This window comes from Ipomoea triloba, chromosome 10 (genome assembly GCF_003576645.1).
Source record: "Ipomoea triloba cultivar NCNSP0323 chromosome 10, ASM357664v1".
Classification (NCBI taxonomy): Eukaryota; Viridiplantae; Streptophyta; class Magnoliopsida; order Solanales; family Convolvulaceae; genus Ipomoea; species Ipomoea triloba.
Window position 1 is genome coordinate 27,713,791 of NC_044925.1, and position 26,136 is coordinate 27,739,926.

Here is a 26,136-nt window from a genome sequence, read left to right on the forward strand (position 1 = left end):
TGGTGAGCATGTGAGTTTTGTCATCAAGAGGATATTATACACAACTGAAGAAAAAGGACCAGCCCAGTGCAATAATATTTTTCGGGCATATTGTAGTATCCTGGGGAAGGTGTGTAAACTCATCGTCGATAATGGGAGTTGTGATAATATTGTCTCTTGGTCTCTTGTGCGACACCTCAACCTTCCAACCTGTTGGGAAAAATCCCACTTCCTGTGACAATCAAAATCACAGACCCGACACGGTACACAAATACGAGATAATACAAAATAGCCCAAAAATAAATATGAACACAAGGAACACAAGATTTACGTGGAAAACCCCAAAACCACGGGCCACCAACAACAAACAATTTCCACTATCACAAATCTTGGGTACAAAGTTTTAGGCTACCACATGAGCCATACATCCACAAATCATCAAATATATCAACTCCTAGGCCAAAAACATTCTTCCACATTCACAGGCTAAACATAATAATATCTCGTACTCAAAATATTCAACTACCACGAACAAGGTAAAATGAATACAAATATTACGAGATTATCCAAAGAGATGCCTGGAATATATACAAGCTGACCTCAAATATTTGATGAAGATGGTACCCAAGATCTTAGGCAAACTCCATGGCAAAATAGCACCAAAATGAAGAAGAAAGAAGGATGCTCCTTCAACTGTTGCGTACTGCCGAAATAGAATGAGAGAAAAGTGAATTTTCTTCCACTGTCTTCTGCTTTTTTTACTCTGCTGCCGAAAAGATGAGTAAAAATGAATGAATAGGAAAACAAAATAATTCCCCTTTTCTTGCTCACAACTGCCGAGACACACAAACACAAACATGGAATTAATTTGAGTTGAAAAAAGGTGTCTTGAGCCTTTCACCAACATTTTTTTTTTATATTTTATATTTTATTGTTTTTGTTTTGTTGCGTTTTGTCCTTCCACATGGAGGGACCCAACAAATCTCCCCCAACCGACTATGTGGAAGACATCGCCATCCCAGCGATAGAGCAACAAACCTCAAACTTCCCTCTTGGCAAAGCTTTAGTCATCATGTCTGACCCATTATCATCAGTATGAATCTTTTCAAGTTCAAGCATATTGCATTCCAAGATATCTCTAATCCAATGATATCTCGTGTCAATATGTTTTGACCTGTAATGAAACGTAGAATTCTTTGCAAGATGAACTGCACTCTGACTATCACAATAGAGCACATACCTGTCTTGAACAAACCCGAGCTCCTGGAGAAACTTCTTCATCCATAGCATTTCTTTACTGGCCTCAACAGATGCTATGAACTCAGCTTCAGTGGTAGACAAAGCAACACACTTTTGCAACCTTGATTGCCATGAAACTGCTCCCCCTGCATAGGTAATCAAATAACCTGAAGTAGATTTCCTGGTGTCAATGTCTCCGGCCATATCTGAATCAGTGTACCCAGTAAGAATAGGTTTCCCTATACCAAAACACAAACTCAAACTTGAAGTACCCCGAAGATATCTTAGAATCCACTTAACAGCATCCCAATGTTCTCTCCCTGGATTTGAGAGAAATCTGCTAACAACACCCACTGCATGAGCAATATCTGGTCTCGTACATACCATGGCATACATCAAACTACCAACAGCTGAAGAATAAGGAACTCTTTGCATTTCTTCCTTGTCTTTCTCACTAGAAGCACATTGCTTCTTACACAACTTGAAATGCATATCAAGAGGTGTACTGACTGGTTTAGCCCCATTCATACTAAATCTCTCAAGAACTTTCTCAATGTATTTCTCTTGAGATAACCACAACTTCTTGTTCTGCCTGTCACGGATGATCTTCATCCCAAGAATTTGCTTTGCTGGCCCCATGTCCTTCATAGAAAAGGACTTACTCAACTCTTGTTTCAACTCTTGAATTCTTGAGGTATTGCGACCAACAATCAACATATCATCAACATAAAGCAGCAGTATAACAAAGTCATCATCAGAATACCTGTTCACAAAAACACAGTGGTCTGAAGAAGTCTTCTTGTACCCATGCTTACTAATAACAGAAGTAAACTTTTTGTACCACTGCCTCGGAGCTTGCTTCAAACCATACAAACTCTTCTTCAATCTGCAAACATAATCCTCTTTTCCTTTGACCTTGAAACCCTCAGGCTGCTCCGTATATATCTCCTCATCCAAATCACCATGGAGAAAAGCTGTCTTCACATCCATCTGCTCAATTTCTATATCCAAACGAGCTGCTAGTCCCAACACAACTCTGATGGAAGAGAATTTCACAACAGGAGAGAAAATCTCATCAAAATCAATACCTTTCTTCTGGCTGAAACCCTTCACCACCAATCTAGCTTTGAACCGTGGAACTGAAGTGCCATCTTCATGTTTCACTCTGTAGACCCACCTGTTTTTCAAAGCTTTCCTGTTCTTTGGTGCCCTCACCAACTCAAAGGTATCATTTGCATATAAGGAGTTCATCTCATCCTGCATAGCCTCAAGCCATTGCCTCTTTTGCTCACTCTCCATAGCTTCTTCATAAGACTCAGGTTCTCCCCCGTCAGTCAAAAGCACATACTGACTGGGAGAATAACGAGTAGATGGTCTCCGTTCCCTATCAGACCTTCTCGGAAGGTCAACTGGAACCTGCGAAGGAACTTCTTGTTCCTGGTGCACAACATCATCAACATGACCATCTGCATCAACTGTATCACCCTGATAGTCCGGTACAGGATCACCATTCTGACCATTTTCCTGAACCTCATAAACATCATCTGTATCTCTGCGGGAAACTGGCTCAATGTCAACCAAACTTCCACTATCACGAGATTCTGGCTTTTTCACTTTGTCAATATCTTCAATGGTTTGATTTTCAAAGAACACTACATCACGACTTCTGACTAGCTTCTTCTGAACTGGATCATACAGCCTGTAGCCAAATTCATCAAACCCATAACCAATGAAAATGCACTCTCTAGTCTTCGAATCCAACTTAGATCTCTCATCTCTTGGAACATGCACAAATGCCTTGCAATCGAAGACTCTGAGGTGATCATAAGAAACATCATTTCCACACCAAACTTTATTAGGAACTTCATTTTTCAAAGCAATAACAGGAGATAAGTTGATAACATGAACAGCTGTGGAAACTGCCTCAGCCCAAAAGGAACTAGGTAACTTTGCATCATCAAGCATACATCTGACTCGCTCCATAATAGTCCGGTTCATCCTTTCTGCTAAGCCATTTAACTGAGGTGTCTTAGGAGGAGTTTTCTGATGCCTGATACCGTACCTTCTGCAATACTCATCAAACGGTCCACAATATTCACCGCCATTATCAGTACGGATGCACTTCAATTTCTTTCCTGTCTGTCTTTCAACAAGGGCATGAAACTCTTTAAACACACCAAGCACATCACTCTTGTGCTTCAAAGTGTAGACCCAAAGTTTCCTAGAATAGTCATCAATAAAGGTTACAAAGTAAACTGCACCTCCGAGTGACCTAACCTTCATTGGTCCACACACATCAGAATGTATCAACTCAAGTGGCTCTGACTTTCTTGAAGGAGGATGGCTCATGAAAGAAACCCTTCTCTGTTTTCCAGCCAAGCAGTGAACACACTTGTCCAATCTAGCTTCTTTAACCCTAGAAAGCTTACTCTTCTTGGCAAGATAATCAATCCCCTTCACACTCATGTGACTAAGTCGTTTATGCCACAGTTCTGATGCACATTCTTTTTCTACCACATTCACTGAATCATCAGAAACAGAACTTTGCAAAGAGTACAAGTTAGAAGACTTGTTACCTCGTGCAACAACCAGCGAGCCTTTAGTGATTTTCCAATGGCCATCACCAAAGAAACAACAGAAACCATCATCATCAAGTTTTCCTGTAGAAATAAGTTTCAGTCTGATATCTGGTGCATGCTTGACATCTTTAAGTACCAACTTTGTGCCATTGCTTGTCTCCAAACAAACCGTACCGGTACCCGTCACCTTCACCTGACCATCATCACCCATTCTGAGCTCTCCAAAGTCACCTGGAGTATATGAAGAAAAGAATTCCTTCCTTGGTGTAACATGGTAGGCTGCACCTGAATCCACAATCCAAGTTGTCTCATGGCATGCAACGTTGATGGCGTTTTCATCACAGGCAACAAGTAAATCTGTTCTAACTGTCGCAACTTGATTCCCGGTGTCACCATCTTTATTGTCTTGCTTCTTTTCTCTTTTCCACTTGAAGCAATATTTCTTGATGTGACCTTTCTTACCACAATAATGACATTCAATATCCTTGTACCTTGACCTTGACTTGCTTCTGCTTTTATCTCTACCCCTCTGACCCTTTTGCTTGTTTCTCCCCCTATCATCTGTAACCAAAATATCTGACTGAGAAGTAGATGTGTCTTGAGATCTTCTTCTTGCTTCTTCATTCAAGATACCACTCTTGACATATTCCATGGTCACAACACCGTTGGGAGCAGAATTGGTCAATGAAACTCGAAATGTTTCCCAAGAATCTGGTAGAGTATTAAGCAACCAGAGACCAAGTACCTCATCCTCAAATTTGATGCCCATACCAGACAATTGATCAAGAACGCCCTGAAAATCATTAACATGATCATTGATCAATGTACCTTCCCTGTATCTTATATTCATCATCTGTTTCAGCAAAAACAATTTGTTATTGCCTGTCTTAGAAGCATACAGGGTCTCAAGTTTATTCCATAGGCTCCTGGCATGTGTCTCATTAATAATGTGGTTTAAAACATTATCTTCAACCCACTGTCGAATATATCCACAAACTTGTTGGTGTTCAAAGTCCCACTCCTCATCTGACATATTTTCAGGCTTTGCACTTGCAAACACAGGTAGATGTAACTTTTTCACAAACAGAAGATCCTTCATTTTGGCCTTCCAAATGTGATAATTTTTACCATTCAATCGTACCATATTACTCGTATTTGCCTCCATTTCAAATATACCAAATTAACAACCAGGGCTCTGATACCACTTTGTTGGGAAAAATCCCACTTCCTGTGACAATCAAAATCACAGACCCGACACGGTACACAAATACGAGATAATACAAAATAGCCCAAAAATAAATATGAACACAAGGAACACAAGATTTACGTGGAAAACCCCAAAACCACGGGCCACCAACAACAAACAATTTCCACTATCACAAATCTTGGGTACAAAGTTTTAGGCTACCACATGAGCCATACATCCACAAATCATCAAATATATCAACTCCTAGGCCAAAAACATTCTTCCACATTCACAGGCTAAACATAATAATATCTCGTACTCAAAATATTCAACTACCACGAACAAGGTAAAATGAATACAAATATTACGAGATTATCCAAAGAGATGCCTGGAATATATACAAGCTGACCTCAAATATTTGATGAAGATGGTACCCAAGATCTTAGGCAAACTCCATGGCAAAATAGCACCAAAATGAAGAAGAAAGAAGGATGCTCCTTCAACTGTTGCGTACTGCCGAAATAGAATGAGAGAAAAGTGAATTTTCTTCCACTGTCTTCTGCTTTTTTTACTCTGCTGCCGAAAAGATGAGTAAAAATGAATGAATAGGAAAACAAAATAATTCCCCTTTTCTTGCTCACAACTGCCGAGACACACAAACACAAACATGGAATTAATTTGAGTTGAAAAAAGGTGTCTTGAGCCTTTCACCAACATTTTTTTTTATATTTTATATTTTATTGTTTTTGTTTTGTTGCGTTTTGTCCTTCCACATGGAGGGACCCAACAAATCTCCCCCAACCGACTATGTGGAAGACATCGCCATCCCAGCGATAGAGCAACAAACCTCAAACTTCCCTCTTGGCAAAGCTTTAGTCATCATGTCTGACCCATTATCATCAGTATGAATCTTTTCAAGTTCAAGCATATTGCATTCCAAGATATCTCTAATCCAATGATATCTCGTGTCAATATGTTTTGACCTGTAATGAAACGTAGAATTCTTTGCAAGATGAACTGCACTCTGACTATCACAATAGAGCACATACCTGTCTTGAACAAACCCGAGCTCCTGGAGAAACTTCTTCATCCATAGCATTTCTTTACTGGCCTCAACAGATGCTATGAACTCAGCTTCAGTGGTAGACAAAGCAACACACTTTTGCAACCTTGATTGCCATGAAACTGCTCCCCCTGCATAGGTAATCAAATAACCTGAAGTAGATTTCCTGGTGTCAATGTCTCCGGCCATATCTGAATCAGTGTACCCAGTAAGAATAGGTTTCCCTATACCAAAACACAAACTCAAACTTGAAGTACCCAAGATCTTAGGCAAACTCCATGGCAAAATAGCACCAAAATGAAGAAGAAAGAAGGATGCTCCTTCAACTGTTGCGTACTGCCGAAATGGAATGAGAGAAAAGTGAATTTTCTTCCACTGTCTTCTGCTTTTTTACTCTGCTGCCGAAAAGATGAGTAAAAATGAATGAATAGGAAAACAAAATAATTCCCCTTTTCTTGCTCACAACTGCCGAGACACACAAACACAAACATGGAATTAATTTGAGTTGAAAAAAGGTGTCTTGAGCCTTTCACCAACATTTTTTTTTTATATTTTATATTTTATTGTTTTTGTTTTGTTGCGTTTTGTCCTTCCACATGGAGGGACCCAACACAACCGAGCCACACCCAAAGCCGTATAAGCTAGGTTGGATCAAGGAGGGCCCATCGGTCTCAGTTACAGAAATTTGCCATGTCCCTATCTCAATTGGGAAGAGCTACGAAGATACAATTGTGTGTGAAGTTATAGACATGGACGCTTGCCATATTCTTCTTGGTAGGCCTTGGCAATTTGATGTTGATGCAACTCATCATGGACGACAGAATGTGTATGCATTTCTTTGGAAAAATAAAAAAATAGTTATTCCACCTGCCACATGGGACGAAACCAAAGATAAAAGAACTTGTGCCATCACATTATCAAACAGATGGAAGGAATTTCTGAATGAAGCCCGGAAAAGCAAAATTATTCTGGTACTGGTCACCAAAGAAGGAAAGTTTGAAACTAATGTCATACCTGGTGAGCTCCACTCCTTGTTAAAGGAATTTTCTGATGTTGTACCAGAAGACCTCCCTGACGGCTTACCACCTCTACGTGATATCCAACATCAAATAGATTTGGTCCCAAGTTCAAGTTTGCCCAACCTTCCACACTACCGCATGAGTCCTGTTGAAAATGAAGCTTTGAATAAGATGATTGATGAGTTGTTAAATAAGGGTTTTATTCAAGAAAGCAAGAGTCCATGTGCTGTGCCTGCTCTTCTTACTCCAAAAAAAGATGGCAGCATGAGGATGTGCATTGACAGTCGCGCCATCAACAAAATAACAATCAAGTATAGGTTTCCAATCCCGCGAATTGATGATATGTTAGACCAACTCTATGGGGCAGCAGTGTTTTCAAAAATTGATCTAAGGAGTGGCTATCACCAAGTTCGAATAATGCCAGGGGACGAATGGAAGACAGCTTTCAAGACGCGTGATGGTCTATTCGAGTGGCTTGTTATGCCGTTTGGGTTATCTAATGCTCCAAGCACTTTTATGCGGCTTATGAATCAAGTCTTGAAATCATTCATTGGGAAATTCGTCGTTGTTTATTTCGACGACATTCTGATTTATAGTCGAAGCCATGCTGAACATGAGAATCATTTGAGGAAGGTTTTAAATGCCCTACGAGAACACAAACTCTACGCCAATTTAAAAAAATGTTCATTTCTGACTACTAAATTGGTTTTTTTGGGTTTTGTGATTAGCTATGAAGGAATCCAAGTGGATGAAGGGAAAGTGCAAGCTGTTAAAGACTGGCCAACTCCAAAGACTGTGAGTGAAGTTCGGAGTTTTCTTGGATTAGCAAGCTTTTACAGGAGGTTTATTAGAAATTTTAGTTCCATTGCTGCACCATTAACAGATTGTTTACGAAAGAGCGGATTTCGTTGGGGTAAAGCTACTGAGAAAAGTTTTACAGAATTAAAGCATAAGCTCACTACAGCGCCTGTCCTTGCCATACCAGATTTTTCTAAAGTTTTTGAAGTGGAATGTGATGCCAGCGGCAAAGGTATTGGAGCTGTATTATCTCAGAATCGGAGGCCAATTGCTTTCTATAGTGAACGTTTGAGTACCGCACGGGAGCGGTGGTCTACATATGAGCAAGAACTTTATGCAGTGGTTCGGGCCTCACGTACATGGGCTCATTATCTGCTACATCGTGACTTCCTAATTTATTCGGACCGTGAGGCCTTGAAATATTTTCGCAGCCAGAAACACTTGAACAGAATGCATGCTCGGTGGGCATCGTATCTTGAGCAATTTTCATTCCACTAAAGGAGCTTATTAGTCACATTACAGGGTGAGATTATCGGGTTTGACATCCTTAAGAACCTGTATGAAGAAGATGATGATTTTAGTGACATATGGAAACAAGCTCTGCTTCATCACTGTTCTCAAGATTTTCATATTTCAGATGGATATCTTTTCAAGGGTAATCGGTTGTGTATACCACGAACATCATTACGAGAACAACTCATTCGAGATTTGCATGCTAGCGGACTTGGTGGTCATGTTGGAAGAGACAAAACTATTGCAGCTGTGGAGGAGCGGTGTTATTGGCCTCAATTAAAAAGAGATGTTGGTTTATTTGTGAAACGTTGCTCTGTGTGCCAAGCATCCAAAGGTCATTCGCAGAACACTGGATTATACATGCCATTACCTATCCCTGAAGATATCTGGGAGGACTTGTCCATGGATTTCGTCCTTGGGTTGCCACGAACACAGCGGGGAGTGGACTCTGTCTTTGTTGTTGTTGATTGTTTCTCAAAAATGGCGCATTTCATCCCTTGCCGAAAGACTTCTGATGCTGTCCATATTGCTAGATTATTTTTTCAGGAAATTGTACGTCTTCATGGTGTCCCACGTTCTATCACATCTGATCGTGATACAAAGTTTCTGTCACATTTTTGGACTACACTATGGAAGAGGTTTGATGCAAGTTTGAAGTATAGTAGCAGTGCACACCCCCAAACAGATGGCCAGACCGAGGTCACTAATCGCACTCTTGGGAATCTTGTTCGCTGTATCTGTAGTGGCAACTTTAAACATTGGGACTTCGCCTTGGCTCAAGCTGAATTTGCCTACAACAATTCTGTTCATGCATCCATTGGTCGCTCCCCCTTTTCTGTTGTTTACAGGAAGACGCCAAAACATGCTGTTGATCTTATCCCTTTACCTTCTACAGAGAAAACACATAAGGTGGTGGACTCCATTGCAGACCAGGTCCAATCTGTGCAAGAAGAAGTCCGAACACAACTGGCGGCTTCTAATGCTAAATATAAGGCTGTTGCCGACAAGAAACGTCGCCAACAACTCTTTAATGTTGGGGAAGATGTCTTGGTTTATCTTCGAAAGGAACGACTTCCGGCTGGTAATTATCATAAGCTCTTCCCAAAGAAACATGGCCCTTTCAAGATCCTGAAGAAAATCAATGACAATGCATATGTGGTAGATATTCCTGATTATTAGAAGATTTCGAAAACATTTAATGTTGCCGATTTGTTCAAATTTCACTCTGCAGATGACCCATTGTATCCAGACACTGTTAACTCGAGGTCGAGTTCTTCATCTGGTTGGGGAGAATGATGGCGTGCAGAACACTTTTACATCTTCATTATGATGGCCAGAATTCACATGCATGTGTTTTGTATTTACTGTTTATTTCTTTTTCCCATGCACTGTTATTTTCTATGTGATGTTTACCCTTCCCAACTTCCTAGCAGTTATTTCTCTTGCTTTCTTCCAGTAAGTCTATCTATAAAACCTCTTCTGTAAGCTTCTGATGAGACATTGAATATTTTATAAAGAATTATCCTGTGTTTTGTTATCTCAGCTTCAATTGCTCTTTTTCTCTTGTTTCGTCCAACATCATACGTACCCTGGTGTCCCTCCCATATAGGTTTTTTCAGGTGCTTTTTCATGGTCAATTAGTGAGGCCAACCCGAAATCACCAAGTCTAGCATTGAAGCTCGAATCTAACAGGACATTACTGGACTTAATATCCCTATGCAAAACACATTGTTCCCATTCTTCATGCAGATAGGACAAAGCAGAGGCCAAGCCTTGTGCAATTCTATACCTGAGCTTCCAATTCAAAGGTGACTTTCTCTTGAAGAGATGGGAGTCTAAGCTGCCTCCTGGCATGTATTCATAAACAAGCAACAGCTCCCCTTTCTCGTGGCACCAACCGTGAAGTGGCACTAAATTTCTATGTCTCAATCGGCTGATGATCTTCACTTCTGACGCGTATTGCTCAATCCCCTGTTTAGACTGGCTAGATACTCTCTTCACAGCCACCTCCAAATTCAAGTCCCTCAAGAACCCTAAATAAACCCCACCAAATCCCCCTTCTCCAAGCTTCTGCTCCTCTGAGAAGCTGTTAGTTGCAGTTGCCAATTCACTGTATGAGAACTTCTTAGCTCCAGTGCCAGCCTTTTGAAACACACCGTCCATTTCCCCAACAAGACTACTCTGATGAGTATCGCCCATTGCCCGACCATTAGTATTCGGATTATCATCCCCTTTTGCTGTCTTTATCTTCTTGAAACATTTATATATGACAAGAGACAGCACAGCAAATAAAGTGAGAACAGCAATACAGAATCCTGCTATCTCTAGATCTTTCTTCTTGTTCTTTCCTTCTTGATTTACTAAACTACTAATAGTATGGTTTTGGGTAGCGGGCCATACAGAAACATTATTGGCCGAGTTTGAGCTGAGTAGAGTGGAATTGAACTGCCATGAGCTGACAGTGTTTTTCTCGAAGAACATTCCTGTTGCGCCCGAGAAGCCAATGCTAACGAATTCGGGCAAGTAATCTCTCAGATCAATCTCATGGCTAAGGCTACCTGTCTGGTAATGACCATTGGAAAACCCTGTGAAAAAAACCGGGAGAATCTTGGAAGTGGCATTATAAGTAATGGAAGCATTGTTGTCCTTCCCCTGTGTAATGTTGTTTATCCATGCTGTGCTAATAGCAGAAACCCGCATAGATTCGACATTGATACTCACATTTTTCATGGGGATATCCTTCTGGTTTGAGTAGGTATCAAACGCCACGGCCACGAAACGCTCTTGATCTGAGCTTTTTATCAGCGTTGGATCCATAAGGCCAAGGCCTGAGCCGCCAGGGATTATGGATTCATTGAATTGGGTGGTGAAATTCGCCAGGAAGAAGGCTAATCCATCGGCATAGCTACTGTTTCCATCTGAGTCGATGTTGAAGGTGAAATGGGTTGAAAAATCAGCTAAATTTCCAGTGGCTTTGTCCCATAGGTGCAGTGGCTCTGCATACTTTGCTCGGCCGGCTTTGCCGTTTAAAGCCCGGTTGCGGTCATATGGTGTGAGTTGGATGCCCTGGTCCGTGATGTATGCGTGCCCGGCGACTTCGATTTGCTTGTTTGCGTCCTTTTGATCGATATGGGCGATTTTGAATGAGAGGGAGCAAGATAAAGTGACCAGGAGAAAGAACAGGAAAGCCCGGATTTTCAAGAATCTGCACAAGGGAGGTGGTGACATGGTTGCTTTAATAAGAGCAAATATTGTGGTGAGACCTTAAGTGCTAGTGGTGATTATTGCTATCTCTAACAATGGAGAACTGAGAATCAATAATTGGTGTCATGGTGGACTGAACGTAACATGCAAGCAGGAAGACTTGCTAGTTGCTAGTCCACGCTCTACATTCCATCTGACGGGCAATTTTTACTTTGAAGAAGACACTAGATTTTAGATAGATGAGTCCACTCAAACCATGGCAAATTATTCTGCAGATCCGAGTCCAGCTTGCCACTCAAACTATGACAAATTATTATATAGACCTGAGTCCACATTGCAAGATAACTTGATTTAAAATACATCATTTATATATTAAATGTTCATAATTTACCTATTGAATGTTCACAATTTAAATTCTGAACATTCAATAAGTAAATGCATACAAGGTAAACCCGAATCAATGGTATAACTATTGCTCAAGCCATAAGGCCGGCTTATCGAATCATCAACTAGCTAGCTAGGTTGATTTTTGTCAAGCTAAACTTTTCCCATAACCCATTGGGCTTTCGAGGCAAGTTCAAGTAAAATATTAGTCATGTTAAAATAGAAAAAAGTCAAATAAGTCCTAAACTTTACTAAAATAAAAATCAATTTAATTTTTAAAAATTACAATTAAACTTATAAACATGTTATTTTAGAGCATTAAAGTTTATAAACAAATTGATGACCTATAATTGCATATTTGAAGGTCACTAGGATTTTAGGATCCTTCGCCTATCTCCGACGTGTCTCGAACCAATTTCCAACAACAAATGCTGGTGATCGGCGACTGAACGGTCACCAGATGCGTTTGGAGAACCCAACAACTAGAGAAGGCAGAAGATTTTGAGTAATACTATATGTACTCTCATTTTTTTTTATCTATTTTTTATTCTTTGTTGAGGTGTCATACTTTGATTGATTTAAACAACAAAGTGGGTCACTGTTTTTATTCATTTACTTTTATTTACTCGATAAAATTTATACACTGTGTGACTAGAGTTATACTCCATGAGAATACATATATAATTTTTCTAAGATTATCTTTGTTAGTTTGGGAAGACATGAGTTTTTCCTTTCTTCTTTTCAAAGGACGAGTCAACATCGAGGTACAAAGACCCAAAGTCGTTATCCTCTTTAGTATGAATAGTAACCTGCTCCCACCCCCGGTTTAGGGAAAAGTTCTTTGTCTCATGTAGCAATCGCCTTCAAAGAAATTCGTGCATGCAGTGGCCACACAAAAATTATATAATTGTAGAATCTTACTTAAATAAATAAATAAAATTTCTCATTATTACGTTGATACTCTTGGATTGTGTGCAAAAGTTAAAGTAATAATGCTTAAAAACCTGCATAATGGAAACGTAGGCGTTATGGACTTCCTTCATAGGCTGCTATTGTGAATTACAAAATCATTATAAAACAGAGTTTTTTCCACCTTTGGTGCTATGACTTTAATGCCTCCGTCAATTTAGGTACACAACTTTCATTCCTAACATAAGTAGTGCTTGACTTTGATTTGTTTTCTACTTTTAGTCATTGACTTTGATTTTTTTTTCACTTTTAGTCCTTTTGGCCATCTGAGCGACAACTTTTAATTGAAATCAAAAAATTATTGTGTCATTAAGTGTAAAAGTGTCTTCTGATAAAGTCCTAAATATATTTATAAATAAAATCATAGAAAAAATAGGAAAAAGAAACGTTATTTGCTTGTTCTGTTTCGCCTTTTAAGCATCGAATTTTAATCGGAATCAACAAGTTGTTGTGCCATTAAGGGTAAAAGTGTCTTTTGATAAAGCCCTAAATACATTAAACATTATTTTACCCTTAATGGCACAACAGTTTGTTGATTCCGATTAAAAATTATCGCTCAAATGGCCGAAAGTACTAGAAGTGGAAAAAAAAAAATCAAGGTCAAGGACTAAAAGTGGAAAACAAATCAAAGTCAAGCACTACTTATGTCAGGAATGAAAGTTGTGTACCTAAATTGACGGAGGCACTAAAATCATAGGACTAAAAGTGGAAAAAGCTCTTATAAAACATCTTACATTACTCCGAAACATATTCTCGGAAATTCAACAAGGCCATAAACCAAAAGGTTAAATCACAAAACTACAATAACAACTAACAGCAAATTACCAAACCGGCACATGCAAAGATACCATTGTTTATTTAACAAACAAGCTAGCACATATATATATGACAAGTTTATTCAACACGCACCATCTAGTAGTGGCAACGAGTTTCCCTAATAAACCAAAGATGCTGGTGCGGTCCTTAGGATGTATGAGGAAGCGAGGCAGATGTTGAAGAGCCTGCAGATACTGAAGATGAAGACAATCGTGTGTTGCGGGTGGAATTGGTATGGGACTCAACCTCCGGTCTAGAGGAATACGAAGCTGGATAGGAGACTGCACTGTTAGAGTAAGCTGGCTTGGGCATCTTTGGTGGAAGGATGGGCAATTGTACTTGGAATTTTAGGCAATGCTCAACTTGGCTTATGTTTGGGCGAGAAGTATTGTCAGGGTTAGCACACCACAGCCCGATAACCATTAGCCTCTCCATTTCTTGCTCTTCAAAGTTTCCGCATAGCTTAGGATCTGCAGCTTCTAGTACCTTTCCCATTCCATACAAATCCCAAACCCAATCCACCAAGCTCTTCTCACCTTCTGGTACATTGGGAAGAATTGATTTTCGTCCACATGCAATTTCTAATGCCACGATTCCAAAGCTGTAGACATCTGATTCTTTGCTAGTTTTAAACGTGAAGTAGCATTCTGGGGCTACGTACCCTGGTGTCCCTCCTAGATAAGTTTTCTCGGGTGCTTTTTCATGGTTAACCAGTGAGGCCAACCCAAAATCACCAAGTCTGGCATTGAAACTTGAATCCAGCAGGACATTACTGGACTTGATGTCCCTGTGCAAAACACATTGTTCCCAATCTTCATGCAGATAGGACAAAGCAGAGGCTAAGCCTTGAGCAATTTTATACCTGAGCATCCAATTCAATGGTGACTTTCTCTTGAAGAGATGGGAGTGCAAGCTGCCTCCTGGCATGTATTCATAAACAAGCAGCAACTCCCCTTTCTCGTGGCACCAACCGTGAAGTGGCACCAAATTTCTGTGTCTCAATCGGCTGATGATCTTTACTTCTGATGCGTATTCCTCAACTCCCTGTTTAGACTGCTGAGAGACTCTCTTGACAGCCACATCCAAGTTCAAGTCCCTCAAGAAACCCAAGTAAACCCCACCAAACCCCCCTTCTCCAAGCTTCCGCTCCTCTGAAAAGTTGTTAGTTGCAGTTGCTAATTCACTGTAGGAGAACTTTTTAGCTCCACTGCCTGCCTTCTGAAATTCGCTGTCCATTGCCCGAACAAGAGTACTCTGAGTATCGTCCCTTGACGGATCAAGAGGAATCTGATTATCGCCTTTTGCTGCCCATATCTTCTTGAAACAGGTATAGATGGCTAAAGCCACCAGAAGAAGTAAAATGAGAGCACCAACACTGAATCCTGCTATCTCTAGACCTTTCTTCTTGTTCTTTCCTCCAGGATTGCCTAAATTACTAATATTAGTATGGTTTTGGGCAGGGAGAGGTGGAAATGAGTGTGTTTCCTTGGGACTTGGAGCTGGCGACGACACAGAAACACTGCCCGAGCCTGAGCCCGGTGGAGTGGAATCGAACTGCCACGAGCTGACAGTGTTTTTCTCAAAGAACCATCCTGTTGCAGCTGAGAAGCCAACGCTAACGAATTCGGGCAAGATTTTTGTCAGATCAACCTTATAGCTAAGGCTGTCTGTCTGGTAATTGCCTTTCCAGGATCCTGTAAAATTAACTTGGAGAATCTTGGAACTAGCAATATAAGATATGGAAGCAGTATTGGACATCCCTTCTGGAATTTCAATCAGCCAGGGTTTGATTGTAACAGGTTCTAACATGGAATTGATGTTGATACTTACATTCGTCCGAGGTTCGTTGGTAAGGTGTGAGAATGTATCGAACACCACAGCAACGAAAGGATCTTCAGGTGTTGATTCAGTCTCATTCATAAGGCCAAGACCGCCACCGTGAGTGAGAGTTCTATTCATTGGAGTGGAAAAATTGGCCAAGAAAAATGCCAGTCCATCAGCATAGCCAATATTACCATCTGAAGTGATGGTGAAAGTGAAATTGGTGGTGAAATCTGCTAAATCTTTAGAAGCCCTGTCCCATAAGTGCAACTGTTCCACGTACGCTGCTCGACCGGCTTTGTCATTCAACTTGGATTTGGCTTCATCGTCTGGTGTGACTTGGATGCCCTGATCTGTGATAGATGCATCTCCTTCGAGTTTGATGACATTTGCATCGCCAGGACCGATACTGGGCAGGTTAAATGAGAGGGAAAACACTAAATAGGGAAGCAGAAGGAATAGAAAAACCCAGATATTCAAGAATCTGCACAAGGCAGCTGCTGCCATGGTTATTGATCTACAAGTGCTAGTTGTGATTGCTATCTCTAACAATGGAGAACTTTAGCTGAGATAAATCTTCATCAATAATTGCTCTCATGAGTCATGAGTCATGATGAACTCAAAAGTAACATGCACGTATGAAGACTTCCAAGTCCATGCTCTGCATTAATTGCATTGACTTGGTAGGTCATGAGATCAAGTCAGACGTTATTAACTTTTGTGCTTTAATTGATTGAGAAAATATAGATGAACAGATGTTGTGAGTTGTGAAACATTTGTGCTCAGATGGTATGTAGTGACCCTTTAGTATGGAAGTCATGAGATTGAGTTTTAGTGGGGACGTAAAATGTAATAGTCAGTTGTGAGTTGACCTTAAGCAATTTTTAATCAAACTCAAGTGACAAATTTAACCTATGCTTTAATAATTACTCGAGCCCACTCATATCGGCTAGTTAGGTTGATTTTTTTGTCAAGCTAATTATTTCTTTTTTGTTCCCTTGACCCTAACACCTCAAGCCATTGAGCTTTTTGTGTGGATTCATGTAAAAATTTTGACATTTTAAAATTAACTCCATGAATTTTTAACTTTGACACATTAGCAAATTTATATTAATAAATATAAACTTAATAAATCTAAACACATACTGCATAATGACAATTTTTTTGCCCTCAACATTTGAATCTTTAACACCAACTTCACATTCATAAGAATGTCAATCGTTCTAACCCATTGCGTTTAATGGTAGCTCATTTGATCCATCAAACTTATTGGATCAGGCTAATTATGCTAACTTTCTTATCATGACCAGTAACCTAATACTCTGACTATTTTTTTTTTCTCTATTGAAAGTAGCCTATTGGATTGGAGTTGGATTAGTAACCTAACAATTTAGGTGTGTGCAAAACAATATGTTTTGAACAAATTGAATGTGTCCTACTAAATTATAATTAATACTCCCGTCTCATAAACATTGTTTATATATATACTATTTGCATATATATACCTTTGTAAGAAGATTATCTTTGTTAATTTGGGAGGGCATGAGTCTTTTTTTTTTTTTTTATTTTTTTTTTTTTATAATAACTTTTAAAAAGGACAACTGAACATTGAGTTATCCTCTCATGTATGGATAGTAACCTGCTCCCACCCCCGGGTTAGGGAAAAGTTTTTTGTCTCATGTAGCAATCACCTTCAAAGAAGTTCTTGGTCCACACAAAAATTATATAATTATAAGTGATATAATTATAAAATCTTGCTTATATAAATAAATAAACGAAAGCATACATCTTCATGTTATATAAATATATGATGAAGTATAGGACGCCTGGACAAGTTTGGTCAATTATAGATTTATAGATGGTTAATTATGTGGAGCAACTAATTTAGAAAGACCATATGTAACAGGTTCAATAAAAAAAGTGTTAACAAAAATTAATTCGTGACCTTTTGTTACCAGATGCTCCACCAATCGAACAATTCTTTTCAGGTTTCAAATTTTGTTTTTGCTGCGAGTCCCAAATTAATGTGTGTTGAACACCTAATACAATATATATTAACCTCTAACCAAATGAACTTATTTATTTATGTAATTGAGCGTACGTAAGCTGTCCGAAAGAGTAAAGTTGAATCTCCTTCTCCGCCACTCCATGGCAGCTCCGGCGGGGGCTGCCTCAGCCCCCCCACCTCCGCGTTCCTTCGCCGATGTACTCTCTAATACTAAAGCAAACTCTATTCCAGTTCGACCTCCCAGGAAATTTAAAGGTATGCCGGCAGTTTCTTTCACCGATCAAGATATTCAGATCCTTGCACAGAAATTTAAATTCGCTTTGATCGGGAAATTCTCCAAGGGCAGACCCTCCATGCAGTTAATCCGGAAAATCTTTGAGCAAATTGGCTTCGGAGGTCATTTCTCCTTAGGTTTGATAGACCAACGACACATCTTGATCAATTTCGACCTCGAGGAAGACTATCAACGTTGTTGGCTCAGGAAATCTTGGTCAATTCAAGGATTCATTATGAACGTGTTCAAATGGACACCAGATTTCCGTCCAGAGGTCGAAGTTCCTATTGTTCCAGTTTGGATTGCTTTTGAAGGACTTCCTGCACACCTACAAGACAAAAGCGCAGTCTACTCTATCGCGAATCTCATCGGAGCCCCTCTGAAGGTTGATGCTTCAACTCTATCAACTAACAGACCTTCAGTAGCCAGGGTCTGTGTGGAGTTAAACGTCACCAAGCCGTTACCGCAGAACGTTTGGATCGACAACGGATCTTTTGGAGGATTCACACAAGCCGTCAAATACGAATACATACCACCTTATTGCTTAAACTGCAACAAATTTGGGCATTCATCTAAAGAATGCAGATCTTCTTCAGTCCACAGGGCAGCCCAAGAAACCAATCAAGTGCCTGAAAGAACACAAGCTCAGATCGTAGAGAAGCCAAGCACCATTGCAGAACCCGTAGCGATTGTTCCCCCGCGCAAACGGTGGCGACCTGTGGCTCAGGTATCCATCCTACCTCCGTTAAGCATTGATAATGGACCTACGCAGTCTTCGGATTCAAATGAGAAGGTACCAGTTCAAAAGGAAAATGATAACAAGCAACAGGACTCAGACTGTTTAGTTTTTGATCAAATTAAGCTCATCCCGGATCATCCTAAAATCTTAGGGACTCAATTAATTGATGATCAGGGCCTCTGTACTGACAGTTCCCAAGAATCGATTCCAGGCCATTACTCTGATGGTGACAATCCTCGTGACGATCAAATTTTTTCAAAGGAACTTCTTGAGTCCTGGAAAGAATCTAACAAATGTTTTTCTGCTAAGTTGCGGGAACCTGATATTAAGGAATTTGTGACAGTGACAAAGAAAAAGCAGCGAGTGCGTAAAACCTACTCAACCCAATCTCCTTCAGTCACCACTCGCCTGGCAGCAGGTAAAATCGCTCGCGTTTCTTTTTCTCACCGTCTTAAATGAAGGTGCTTTTCTGGAATGTGCGTGGCTTGTCATCCTCGTGTCGCAGGCTTCGCCAATTAATTAGACACGAGAAGGTCAACTTAGTTTCTATTAGTGAACCTTTTCTTACTGCTGATCGTATTGAAGATTTCGCAAGAAAACTCAATCTCCAATTCTCCTTTGCATCCCAAAGCTGCAAAATCTGGCTATTCTGGTCGGATGTTTTCTCCATAAATGTCCTTCATGATTCTGATCAATATGTTTGCTGTGAAGTTAAATTTACTCCTTGGGATTTTTCGTTCTGTTTTGTTGCTGTTTATGCCAAACACACCCGGGTGGAGCGTCAAACTCTTTGGGCCGAACTGAGTGAGCTGTTAGTTGAAGGAACACCTGTTTTAATCGGTGGAGACTTCAATGCTATTTCATCCATTTCGGAATACCTGGGAAGTTCCATCCCGGATCTTAATAGTATTGCGGACTTCTCCAACTTTATCTCAGATTGCAACTTGTATGATTTGCCCACGGTAGATGGTTTTTATTCTTGGTCTGGAATTAGAAGAACCGGCAGAGTTTGGAAGAATTCTTGGTCTGGAATTAGAAGAACCGGCAGAGTTTGGAAGAGGCTAGACAGATTTCTTATGTCTACTAGCTTCAGAGACTTTTTCACTGATGCCAGAGCAGGAATGTCTAGCTTCAGAGACTTTTTCACTGATGCCAGAGCAGGAATGTTCAGCCGTACATCGTCCGATCACGCCCCTATACTTTTCAGTGGACATAAAGAAGATTTTTCTGGACCGAGGCAGTTTCGATTCCAAAATATGTGGATTACTCATCATGGTTTTGACGATCTTGTCTCTTCTAGTTGGAACGCACCGGCTTTTGGAGGTGGTATGAGAGCATTTGCTTTTAAACTAAAAAGATTAAAGCTTGCACTTCGGGAATGGAATCGAAATGTGTTTGGAAATGTTTTTGATAAGGTTCGTTCGGCTGAAGTTGCGACGGCAGAGGCCGAATCACGATTTGATATAGATGCTACCCCGGAGAATCGAGAACACATGGCAAGACAACAAGCAAATTTATTGCTGGCCTTAAGACAAGAAGAAATTTTCTGGAAGCAAAAAGCAAGGGTGAAATGGCTTAGTGAAGGAGATGCCAACACTAGATTCTTTCATAACTCGGTCCGGGATCGTCACAGGAGACAGAGAATTAGCTTCATCCGAGGTTCAAATGGAGATTTTATTTTTGAACAAGAGCTAATCAAATCTGAAGCTGTTTCTTTCTTTTCTAAATTATACTCAGAAGAACCATGCTCAGATGTAGATGCATTCATAGCAAACATCCAGCCTTCTGTTTCAGACTTGGAGAATGCCACTCTTACAGCTGCTATCACAAACCAGGAAGTAAAAGAAGCAGTCTGGGCCCTAGACCCGGACAGCGCTGCAGGGCCCGATGGTTACTCCGGTTCCTTTTTCAGACACTGTTGGCACATTATTGAAGATGATCTTTACATGGCAGTGCTAGATTTCTTTGCGGGTGTTCCAGTACCACAATCTATAGGTAGTGCCCAAATAATGCTAATCCCAAAAAAATCGAATCCAGATTTTTTTGCAGACTTTAGACCCATTTGTCTTTGCACCTTTATCAGCAAGGTTTTTACCCGTATCATCATGACACGGATAAAAAATTTGCTTCCCAAGTTGATCTCAAGGGAGCAAACTGCCTTTGTAAGTGGCCGAAGCATTCAAGATAATGTGCTTTTAGCACACGAGTTAATCCACTACATTAATAAGAAATGTAGAGGATCTAATGTTGCAGTGAAACTAGACATGATGAAGGCATTTGATAGAGTGGCATGGCCATTCCTTCGAGCAATTTTGTTGAAGTTTGGGTTTGACCTGCAGTTTGTTAACCTGATTTTGAACAATCTAGCTTCAACTCGTCTGTCTATTTTGGTTAATGGAGTGAGCTGCGGTTATTTCCCTCCAACTCGAGGAGTCAAGCAAGGCGACCCGCTCTCGCCAATTCTTTTCATTATTGTCTCAGAGGCTCTGTCCAGTGCACTGATAAGGGAGGTTGGCTCAGGTTTAATCTCTCCATACTATACTTGCCCGAGTCTTCCTACCATTTCTCACCTTGCTTTTGCAGATGATCTCCTGATTTTCACAAATGGAGGAAAGACCTCTCTCAAAAGGCTATCCACAGTTCTCTCACGCTATCAATTGGCATCTGGGCAACGAATAAATTATCAAAAGAGTTTTTTTGTGACAGCAAAGCGCTGCCCAGCAAATCGTCTCCGAACAATGGAAAGAACTTTAAGCATGAAATCCTCCACCCTACCATTCAGATACTTGGGAGTCAACCTCTTTAAAGGAAGAAATTTGGCAATTTACTACCAGATTATTCTAGAGAAAATTGATCACAGTCTTCAAGGTTGGCAAAGAAAATTCTTATCTCCGGGAGGGAGATTAACACTAATCAAACATGTGTTGATGTCCATTCCGGTGTACTCCTCGGCAGTAGTACAGCTACCGCGTAAAATAGTACTCGAGATAGAACGACGCCTTGCTAGATTTTTCTGGGGCACCAATGACAACCGCAACAAGTATCATTGGACTTCTTGGAGCAAGGTATGTTATCCAGTAGATGAGGGAGGTTTGGGAATTAGATCGGTGACGGCAATTCAGCAGGCTTTTGCTTCCCGTCTTTGGTTTAAGTTTCGATCATCCGACTCGATTTGGAGTAGCTTTATGAGACATAGATATCCGGGCCCTATCTTTGATGCTCGACCATCAGACTCCCATATCTGGAAAAGAATGATAAAAATTGCAGATGAAGCAGAGGATTGTATGATGGACTCCTCAAATGGTCTAATCTGGACTCCTTCGAGCAATGGGGAACATTCCATTGCTTCGGCATACAATTTCTTCCGCCCGAAAGCAAGTAGAACACTATCAACGCAGTGTTTTTGGAACCGCAACATACCACTGAAAATATCAATCTTTATGTGGAGACTATTCAGACGTGCTCTTCCATTCCCAGAAGCTTTGCTACGTTTCGGTCTCAACCTGGTCACGGTATGCCCTTTCTGCTGGAATTCAAATATTTCAATGGAACACTGTTTTCTCTCATGTGAAGTTGCTAAGGCGGTTTGGCACCATTTTGGCTCAATTTTTGGTATTGCATTGAGTCAAGTCACGTCCTTTCGCTCCATTTGCCATACTTGGTGGATACATTCGAATGGTGGCTCTGCTGTTCATATTTTCAATGGGATTTTGCCTAGCTTCATTCTATGGGAATTATGGACAGCATATAATTCGGCTATTTTCGACGGGGTCAAAGTGACTAGTTTGCAATTAATCAAGAGCATCAAACGCCATCTTTTTACATGTCGATCGCTCGCCCACTTGCTTTTTTGAAATCCACTGACTCCTTACTGCTGTCTGAAGGCCTAATTGCTACCTTCGCTCCCAAGAAAAGATCTATTATTTCATGGATTAAGTGGCTTAGGCCACCTACTGGACGATTAAAGCTCAACACCGATGCAGCCTTTTCTTCATTGAGAAGTGCAGGAGGAGCCTGCTTACGTGACTCCAGTGGAACTCTTATAGCTGCCTTGGCCTTCCCTATTGCTGCATCATCTGCACTGGAGGCAGAGACTTTTGCTTTGGATTTTTCCCTCCGTTGGTGTGATCTTACGGCTAAACGGCCCCAGTATATTGAGGTTGATTCCAAATTCCTGGCTTCTCTCATTTCTTCTCCAGCTTCTCAGATTCCATGGCGGATTAGAGATGCAATCGCTCGCATTAAGGAATATCTTGCTTTCAACAATTCTACGATTTCTCATGTCTACCGTGAAGCAAATTCTACTGCTGATGCACTAGCTTCTTTTGGCCTCTCTTGCACGGAACCCACTGTTTTCTTCTCTTTCGATTTGGTGCCGGAATCGGTTCTCTCTTCTTATTTGCATGATCTTAGGGGTTTTTCAGCTCCTAGACGCTTATATCAATAAATTTTTGGCTTAAAAAAAAAAAAAAAAAAAAAAAAAACCTCTAACCAAATAATCAAATCACAAAACTACAATAACAATTAACAGCAAATTACAAAATAGGTACAGAGATATCAATGTTCATCTAAGACATTAAACAAGCTAAGCACATATGAATTCAAAGCAAACAAACATACAGAAATCCATTACAGAAAATGCAAAGGTTTTAACCGAGTATGGTAGAAGACAGGAAATTTGGTAGCTTCAGAATATCTGTGGAAGTGAGGCAGATGTTGAAGAGCCTCCAGACACTGAAGACGAGGTTAAACGTGTGTTGTCGCGGCTGGAATTGGTATGGTACTCAAACTCCTGTCTGTCAAATGGTTCGGTTCCAGAGGAACATGAAGCTGAAAACAACGAGACCGCACTTGTACAAGTTGAGTAAACTGGCTTCGGCATCTTTGGTGGAAGGATGGGCAATTGGAATTGGAATTTTAGGCAATGCACAACTTGGGTTATGCTCGGGCGAGAGTTATTGTCGGGGTGAGCACACCACAACCCTATAACTATTAGCCGCTCCATTTCTTGCTCATCAAAGTTTTCGCACAGCTTAGAGTCTGCAGCCTCAAGTAGCTTTCCCATTCCATACAAATCCCAAACCCAATCCACCAGGCTTTTCACACCTTCTGGTTCATTGGGAAAAATTGATCTTCGTCCACATGCAATTTCTAATATAACGATTCCAAAACTGTAGACATCTGATTCTTTGCTGGTTTTGAATGTGAAGTGGCATTCTGGGGCTACATACCCTACTGTCCCTCCCAAATAAGTTTTTTCGGCTGCGTTTTCATGGTCAACGAGCCAGGCCAACCCAAAATCGCCCAGTCTAGCATTCAAACTTGAATCCAACAAGACATTACTAGACTTAATATCCCTATGCAATACACATTTCTCCCACTCTTCGTGCAGATAGGACAATGCTGAGGCTAAGCCTTGTGCAATTTTATACCTCAGCCTCCAACTCAAGGGTGAGTTTCTCTTGAAGAGATGGGAGTCTAAGCTGCCTCCTGGCATGTATTCATAAACAAGCAACAGCTCTCCTTTGTCATGACACCAACCATGAAGTGGTACCAAATTTCTGTGTCTCAATCGACTGATGATCTTTACTTCTGTTGCGTATTCCTCGACTCCCTGTTTAGACTGTTTAGATACTCTCTTCACAGCCACATTCAACTTTAAATCACTTAAGAAACCTGAATAAACGCCACCAAATCCTCCTTCTCCAAGCTTCTGCTCCTCTGAGAAATTGTTAGTTGCAGTTGCTAATTCACTGTATGAGAACTTTTTAGCTCCACTGCCTACCTTCTGAAATTCACCGTCCATAGCCCGACCTAGAGCAACCTGAGTATTGTCCATTGCCCCATCGATAATAATCTGAGTATTATCATCATTCATTGGGCGACCAAGAGTAATCTGATTATCTCCTTTTGCTGCCCATCTCTTCTTGAAACAGATATAGATGGCTAAAGGCAGCAGAAGAAGTAAAACGAGAGTAGCAATACTCAACCCTGCTATCTCTATTCCTTTCCTCTGGTTATTCTTTCCCTGGTTTTGGATAGTGGGAGGTGGATGTGATGAGTGTGTTCCCTTAGAAGGACTTGGAGCTGGCGGAGGAGAAACAGTAGTGTCCGAGGTGAGTGGAGTGGAATTGAACCGCCACGAGCTTACAGTGTTTTTCTCAAAGAAATATCCTGTTGCAGCTGAGAAGCCAATGCTAACGAATTCGGGCAAGTAATCTCTCAGATCAACCTCATAGCTAAGGCTGTCTGTGTAGCGGTAACCATCAGAAAATCCAGTGAAAACAACCTGGAGCATCTTGGAACTAGCAGTGTATGTAATGGAAGCATTATTGTCCTTCCCCCTTTCAACGTCATTGAGCCACCTTGTGCTATTGGCAGATTGGTTCCAAGATCCGAGGTTGATACTTACACTTGTCTCAGGGGCATTATCCTCGTTTGAGAAGGTATCGAACACCACAGCAATGAAAGGCTCTGGGCTTTTTACTAGAGTGGTATCCATAAGGCCAAGGCCGCCACCAAGCGTGGCAGTTTTGTTGAATGTGGCCTTAAAATCCGCAAGGAAAAAGGCCAGTCCATCAGCAAAGCTAGCATTGCCGTCTGAGTCGATGTTGAAAGTGAAATGGGTGGTAAAATCAGCCAATTCTCTAGTAGCCTTGTCCCATAGGTGCAAGGAACCATTATTGTACCTGGCTCTACCGGCGGCGTTGTAATTCAGCACGTCTTTGCGATCATATGGTGTGAGTTGGAGTCCCTGGGTTGTGATAGATGCATCTCCTTCGACTTTGATGCGCAAATTTGTATCGGCAGGAACTATGGGTTGCAGATCAAATGATAGTGAATGCACAAAGGAGATTAGGAGAAGGAATACAAAAGCCCTCACATTCAAGAATCTGCACAAGACAGCAGCAGCTGCGGCGGCCGCCATGGATAGATACTTATATTCTCTTCTTCTCCCACTGCACAGTGGAGAACTTGCGGGCGATGAGAATCAACTAATAATTAGATATTATTGAATTGCTCTAACCATGAACTCAACGTTACATGCAAGCTAAGCATGAAGACTTGGAAGTCCACGCTGCGTTCTACTATACGTACATTCACAACTAGCTAGTATCGTGGTATGCACGGGTAAGACCCATTTCTCTTTTACGGAGTAGTTTTCAATAATAATATTAATGGACAACTAACTGAATTACTGAAGATAGGTAGAGGTACAACAACTTGCAAGTCCGATCTATGCAATTAATATACTCCGTAATTGTTTGCTATGATCAGTGACTCTAATACGCATGTGTTTTATCCAACTAAAAGTTTAAGCTGATAGCTAGACTGCATATTTATGTTTATATTATATTTATGCTCAACATTTTAAAAATAAAAATTTTAAATAGTATTCTGAAAAGTTATATTTTTCAGTATTAAGTATTACCTAGTACATTTTTATTTTGACCTGACCTATTTTACAAATAAAGATACGTACGATATATAGTATGACATTAGAGTCCGTCATTAACTCATTAAGTTATGTCGGGAGTCCTTAAT

General features: G+C 40.6%; 4 protein-coding genes across 4 annotated transcripts; 1 reads left to right on the forward strand and 3 right to left on the reverse strand.

Moving 5' to 3' along the window:
- Positions 1 to 9,954: 9,954 nt before the first annotated feature.
- Positions 9,955 to 11,604, reverse strand: LOC116033417 (L-type lectin-domain containing receptor kinase IX.1-like). Its single transcript, XM_031276160.1, has one exon. It carries the CDS (start codon positions 11,602 to 11,604, stop codon positions 9,955 to 9,957), a length of 1,650 nt encoding a protein of 549 aa, XP_031132020.1.
- A 2,023-nt stretch (positions 11,605 to 13,627) lies between these two features.
- LOC116031689 (L-type lectin-domain containing receptor kinase IX.1-like) lies at positions 13,628 to 16,137 on the reverse strand. The gene has a single exon (XM_031273949.1). The coding sequence runs from the start codon at positions 16,075 to 16,077 to the stop codon at positions 13,897 to 13,899; it is 2,181 nt and encodes a 726-aa protein (XP_031129809.1). The 5' UTR covers positions 16,078 to 16,137; the 3' UTR covers positions 13,628 to 13,896.
- Positions 16,138 to 19,046: 2,909 nt separating this feature from the next.
- On the forward strand, positions 19,047 to 23,038 carry LOC116033418. The gene is made up of 2 exons (XM_031276161.1): positions 19,047 to 22,374; positions 22,476 to 23,038. Exons 1-2 carry the CDS (start codon positions 19,047 to 19,049, stop codon positions 23,036 to 23,038), a joined length of 3,891 nt encoding a protein of 1,296 aa, XP_031132021.1.
- A 56-nt stretch (positions 23,039 to 23,094) lies between these two features.
- Positions 23,095 to 25,519, reverse strand: LOC116033419 (L-type lectin-domain containing receptor kinase IX.1-like). The gene has a single exon (XM_031276162.1). The coding sequence runs from the start codon at positions 25,517 to 25,519 to the stop codon at positions 23,279 to 23,281; it is 2,241 nt and encodes a 746-aa protein (XP_031132022.1). The 3' UTR covers positions 23,095 to 23,278.
- Between the last annotated feature and the right edge of the window lie 617 nt (positions 25,520 to 26,136).

What these genes read in the sequence shown, in the direction of transcription:
- LOC116033417 (XM_031276160.1), bottom strand. Translation starts at nt 11,604, where the DNA reads ATGTCACCACCTCCCTTGTGCAGATTCTTGAAAATCCGGGCTTTCCTG.
- LOC116031689 (XM_031273949.1), bottom strand. Translation starts at nt 16,077, where the DNA reads ATGGCAGCAGCTGCCTTGTGCAGATTCTTGAATATCTGGGTTTTTCTA.
- LOC116033418 (XM_031276161.1), top strand. Translation starts at nt 19,047, where the DNA reads ATGAAGGTGCTTTTCTGGAATGTGCGTGGCTTGTCATCCTCGTGTCGC. An exon ending in CGACGGGGTCAAAGTGACTA is followed by an intron (nt 22,375 to 22,475) that starts GTTTGCAATTAA and finishes TGCTGTCTGAAG; the next exon opens with GCCTAATTGCTACCTTCGCT.
- LOC116033419 (XM_031276162.1), bottom strand. Translation starts at nt 25,519, where the DNA reads ATGGCGGCCGCCGCAGCTGCTGCTGTCTTGTGCAGATTCTTGAATGTG.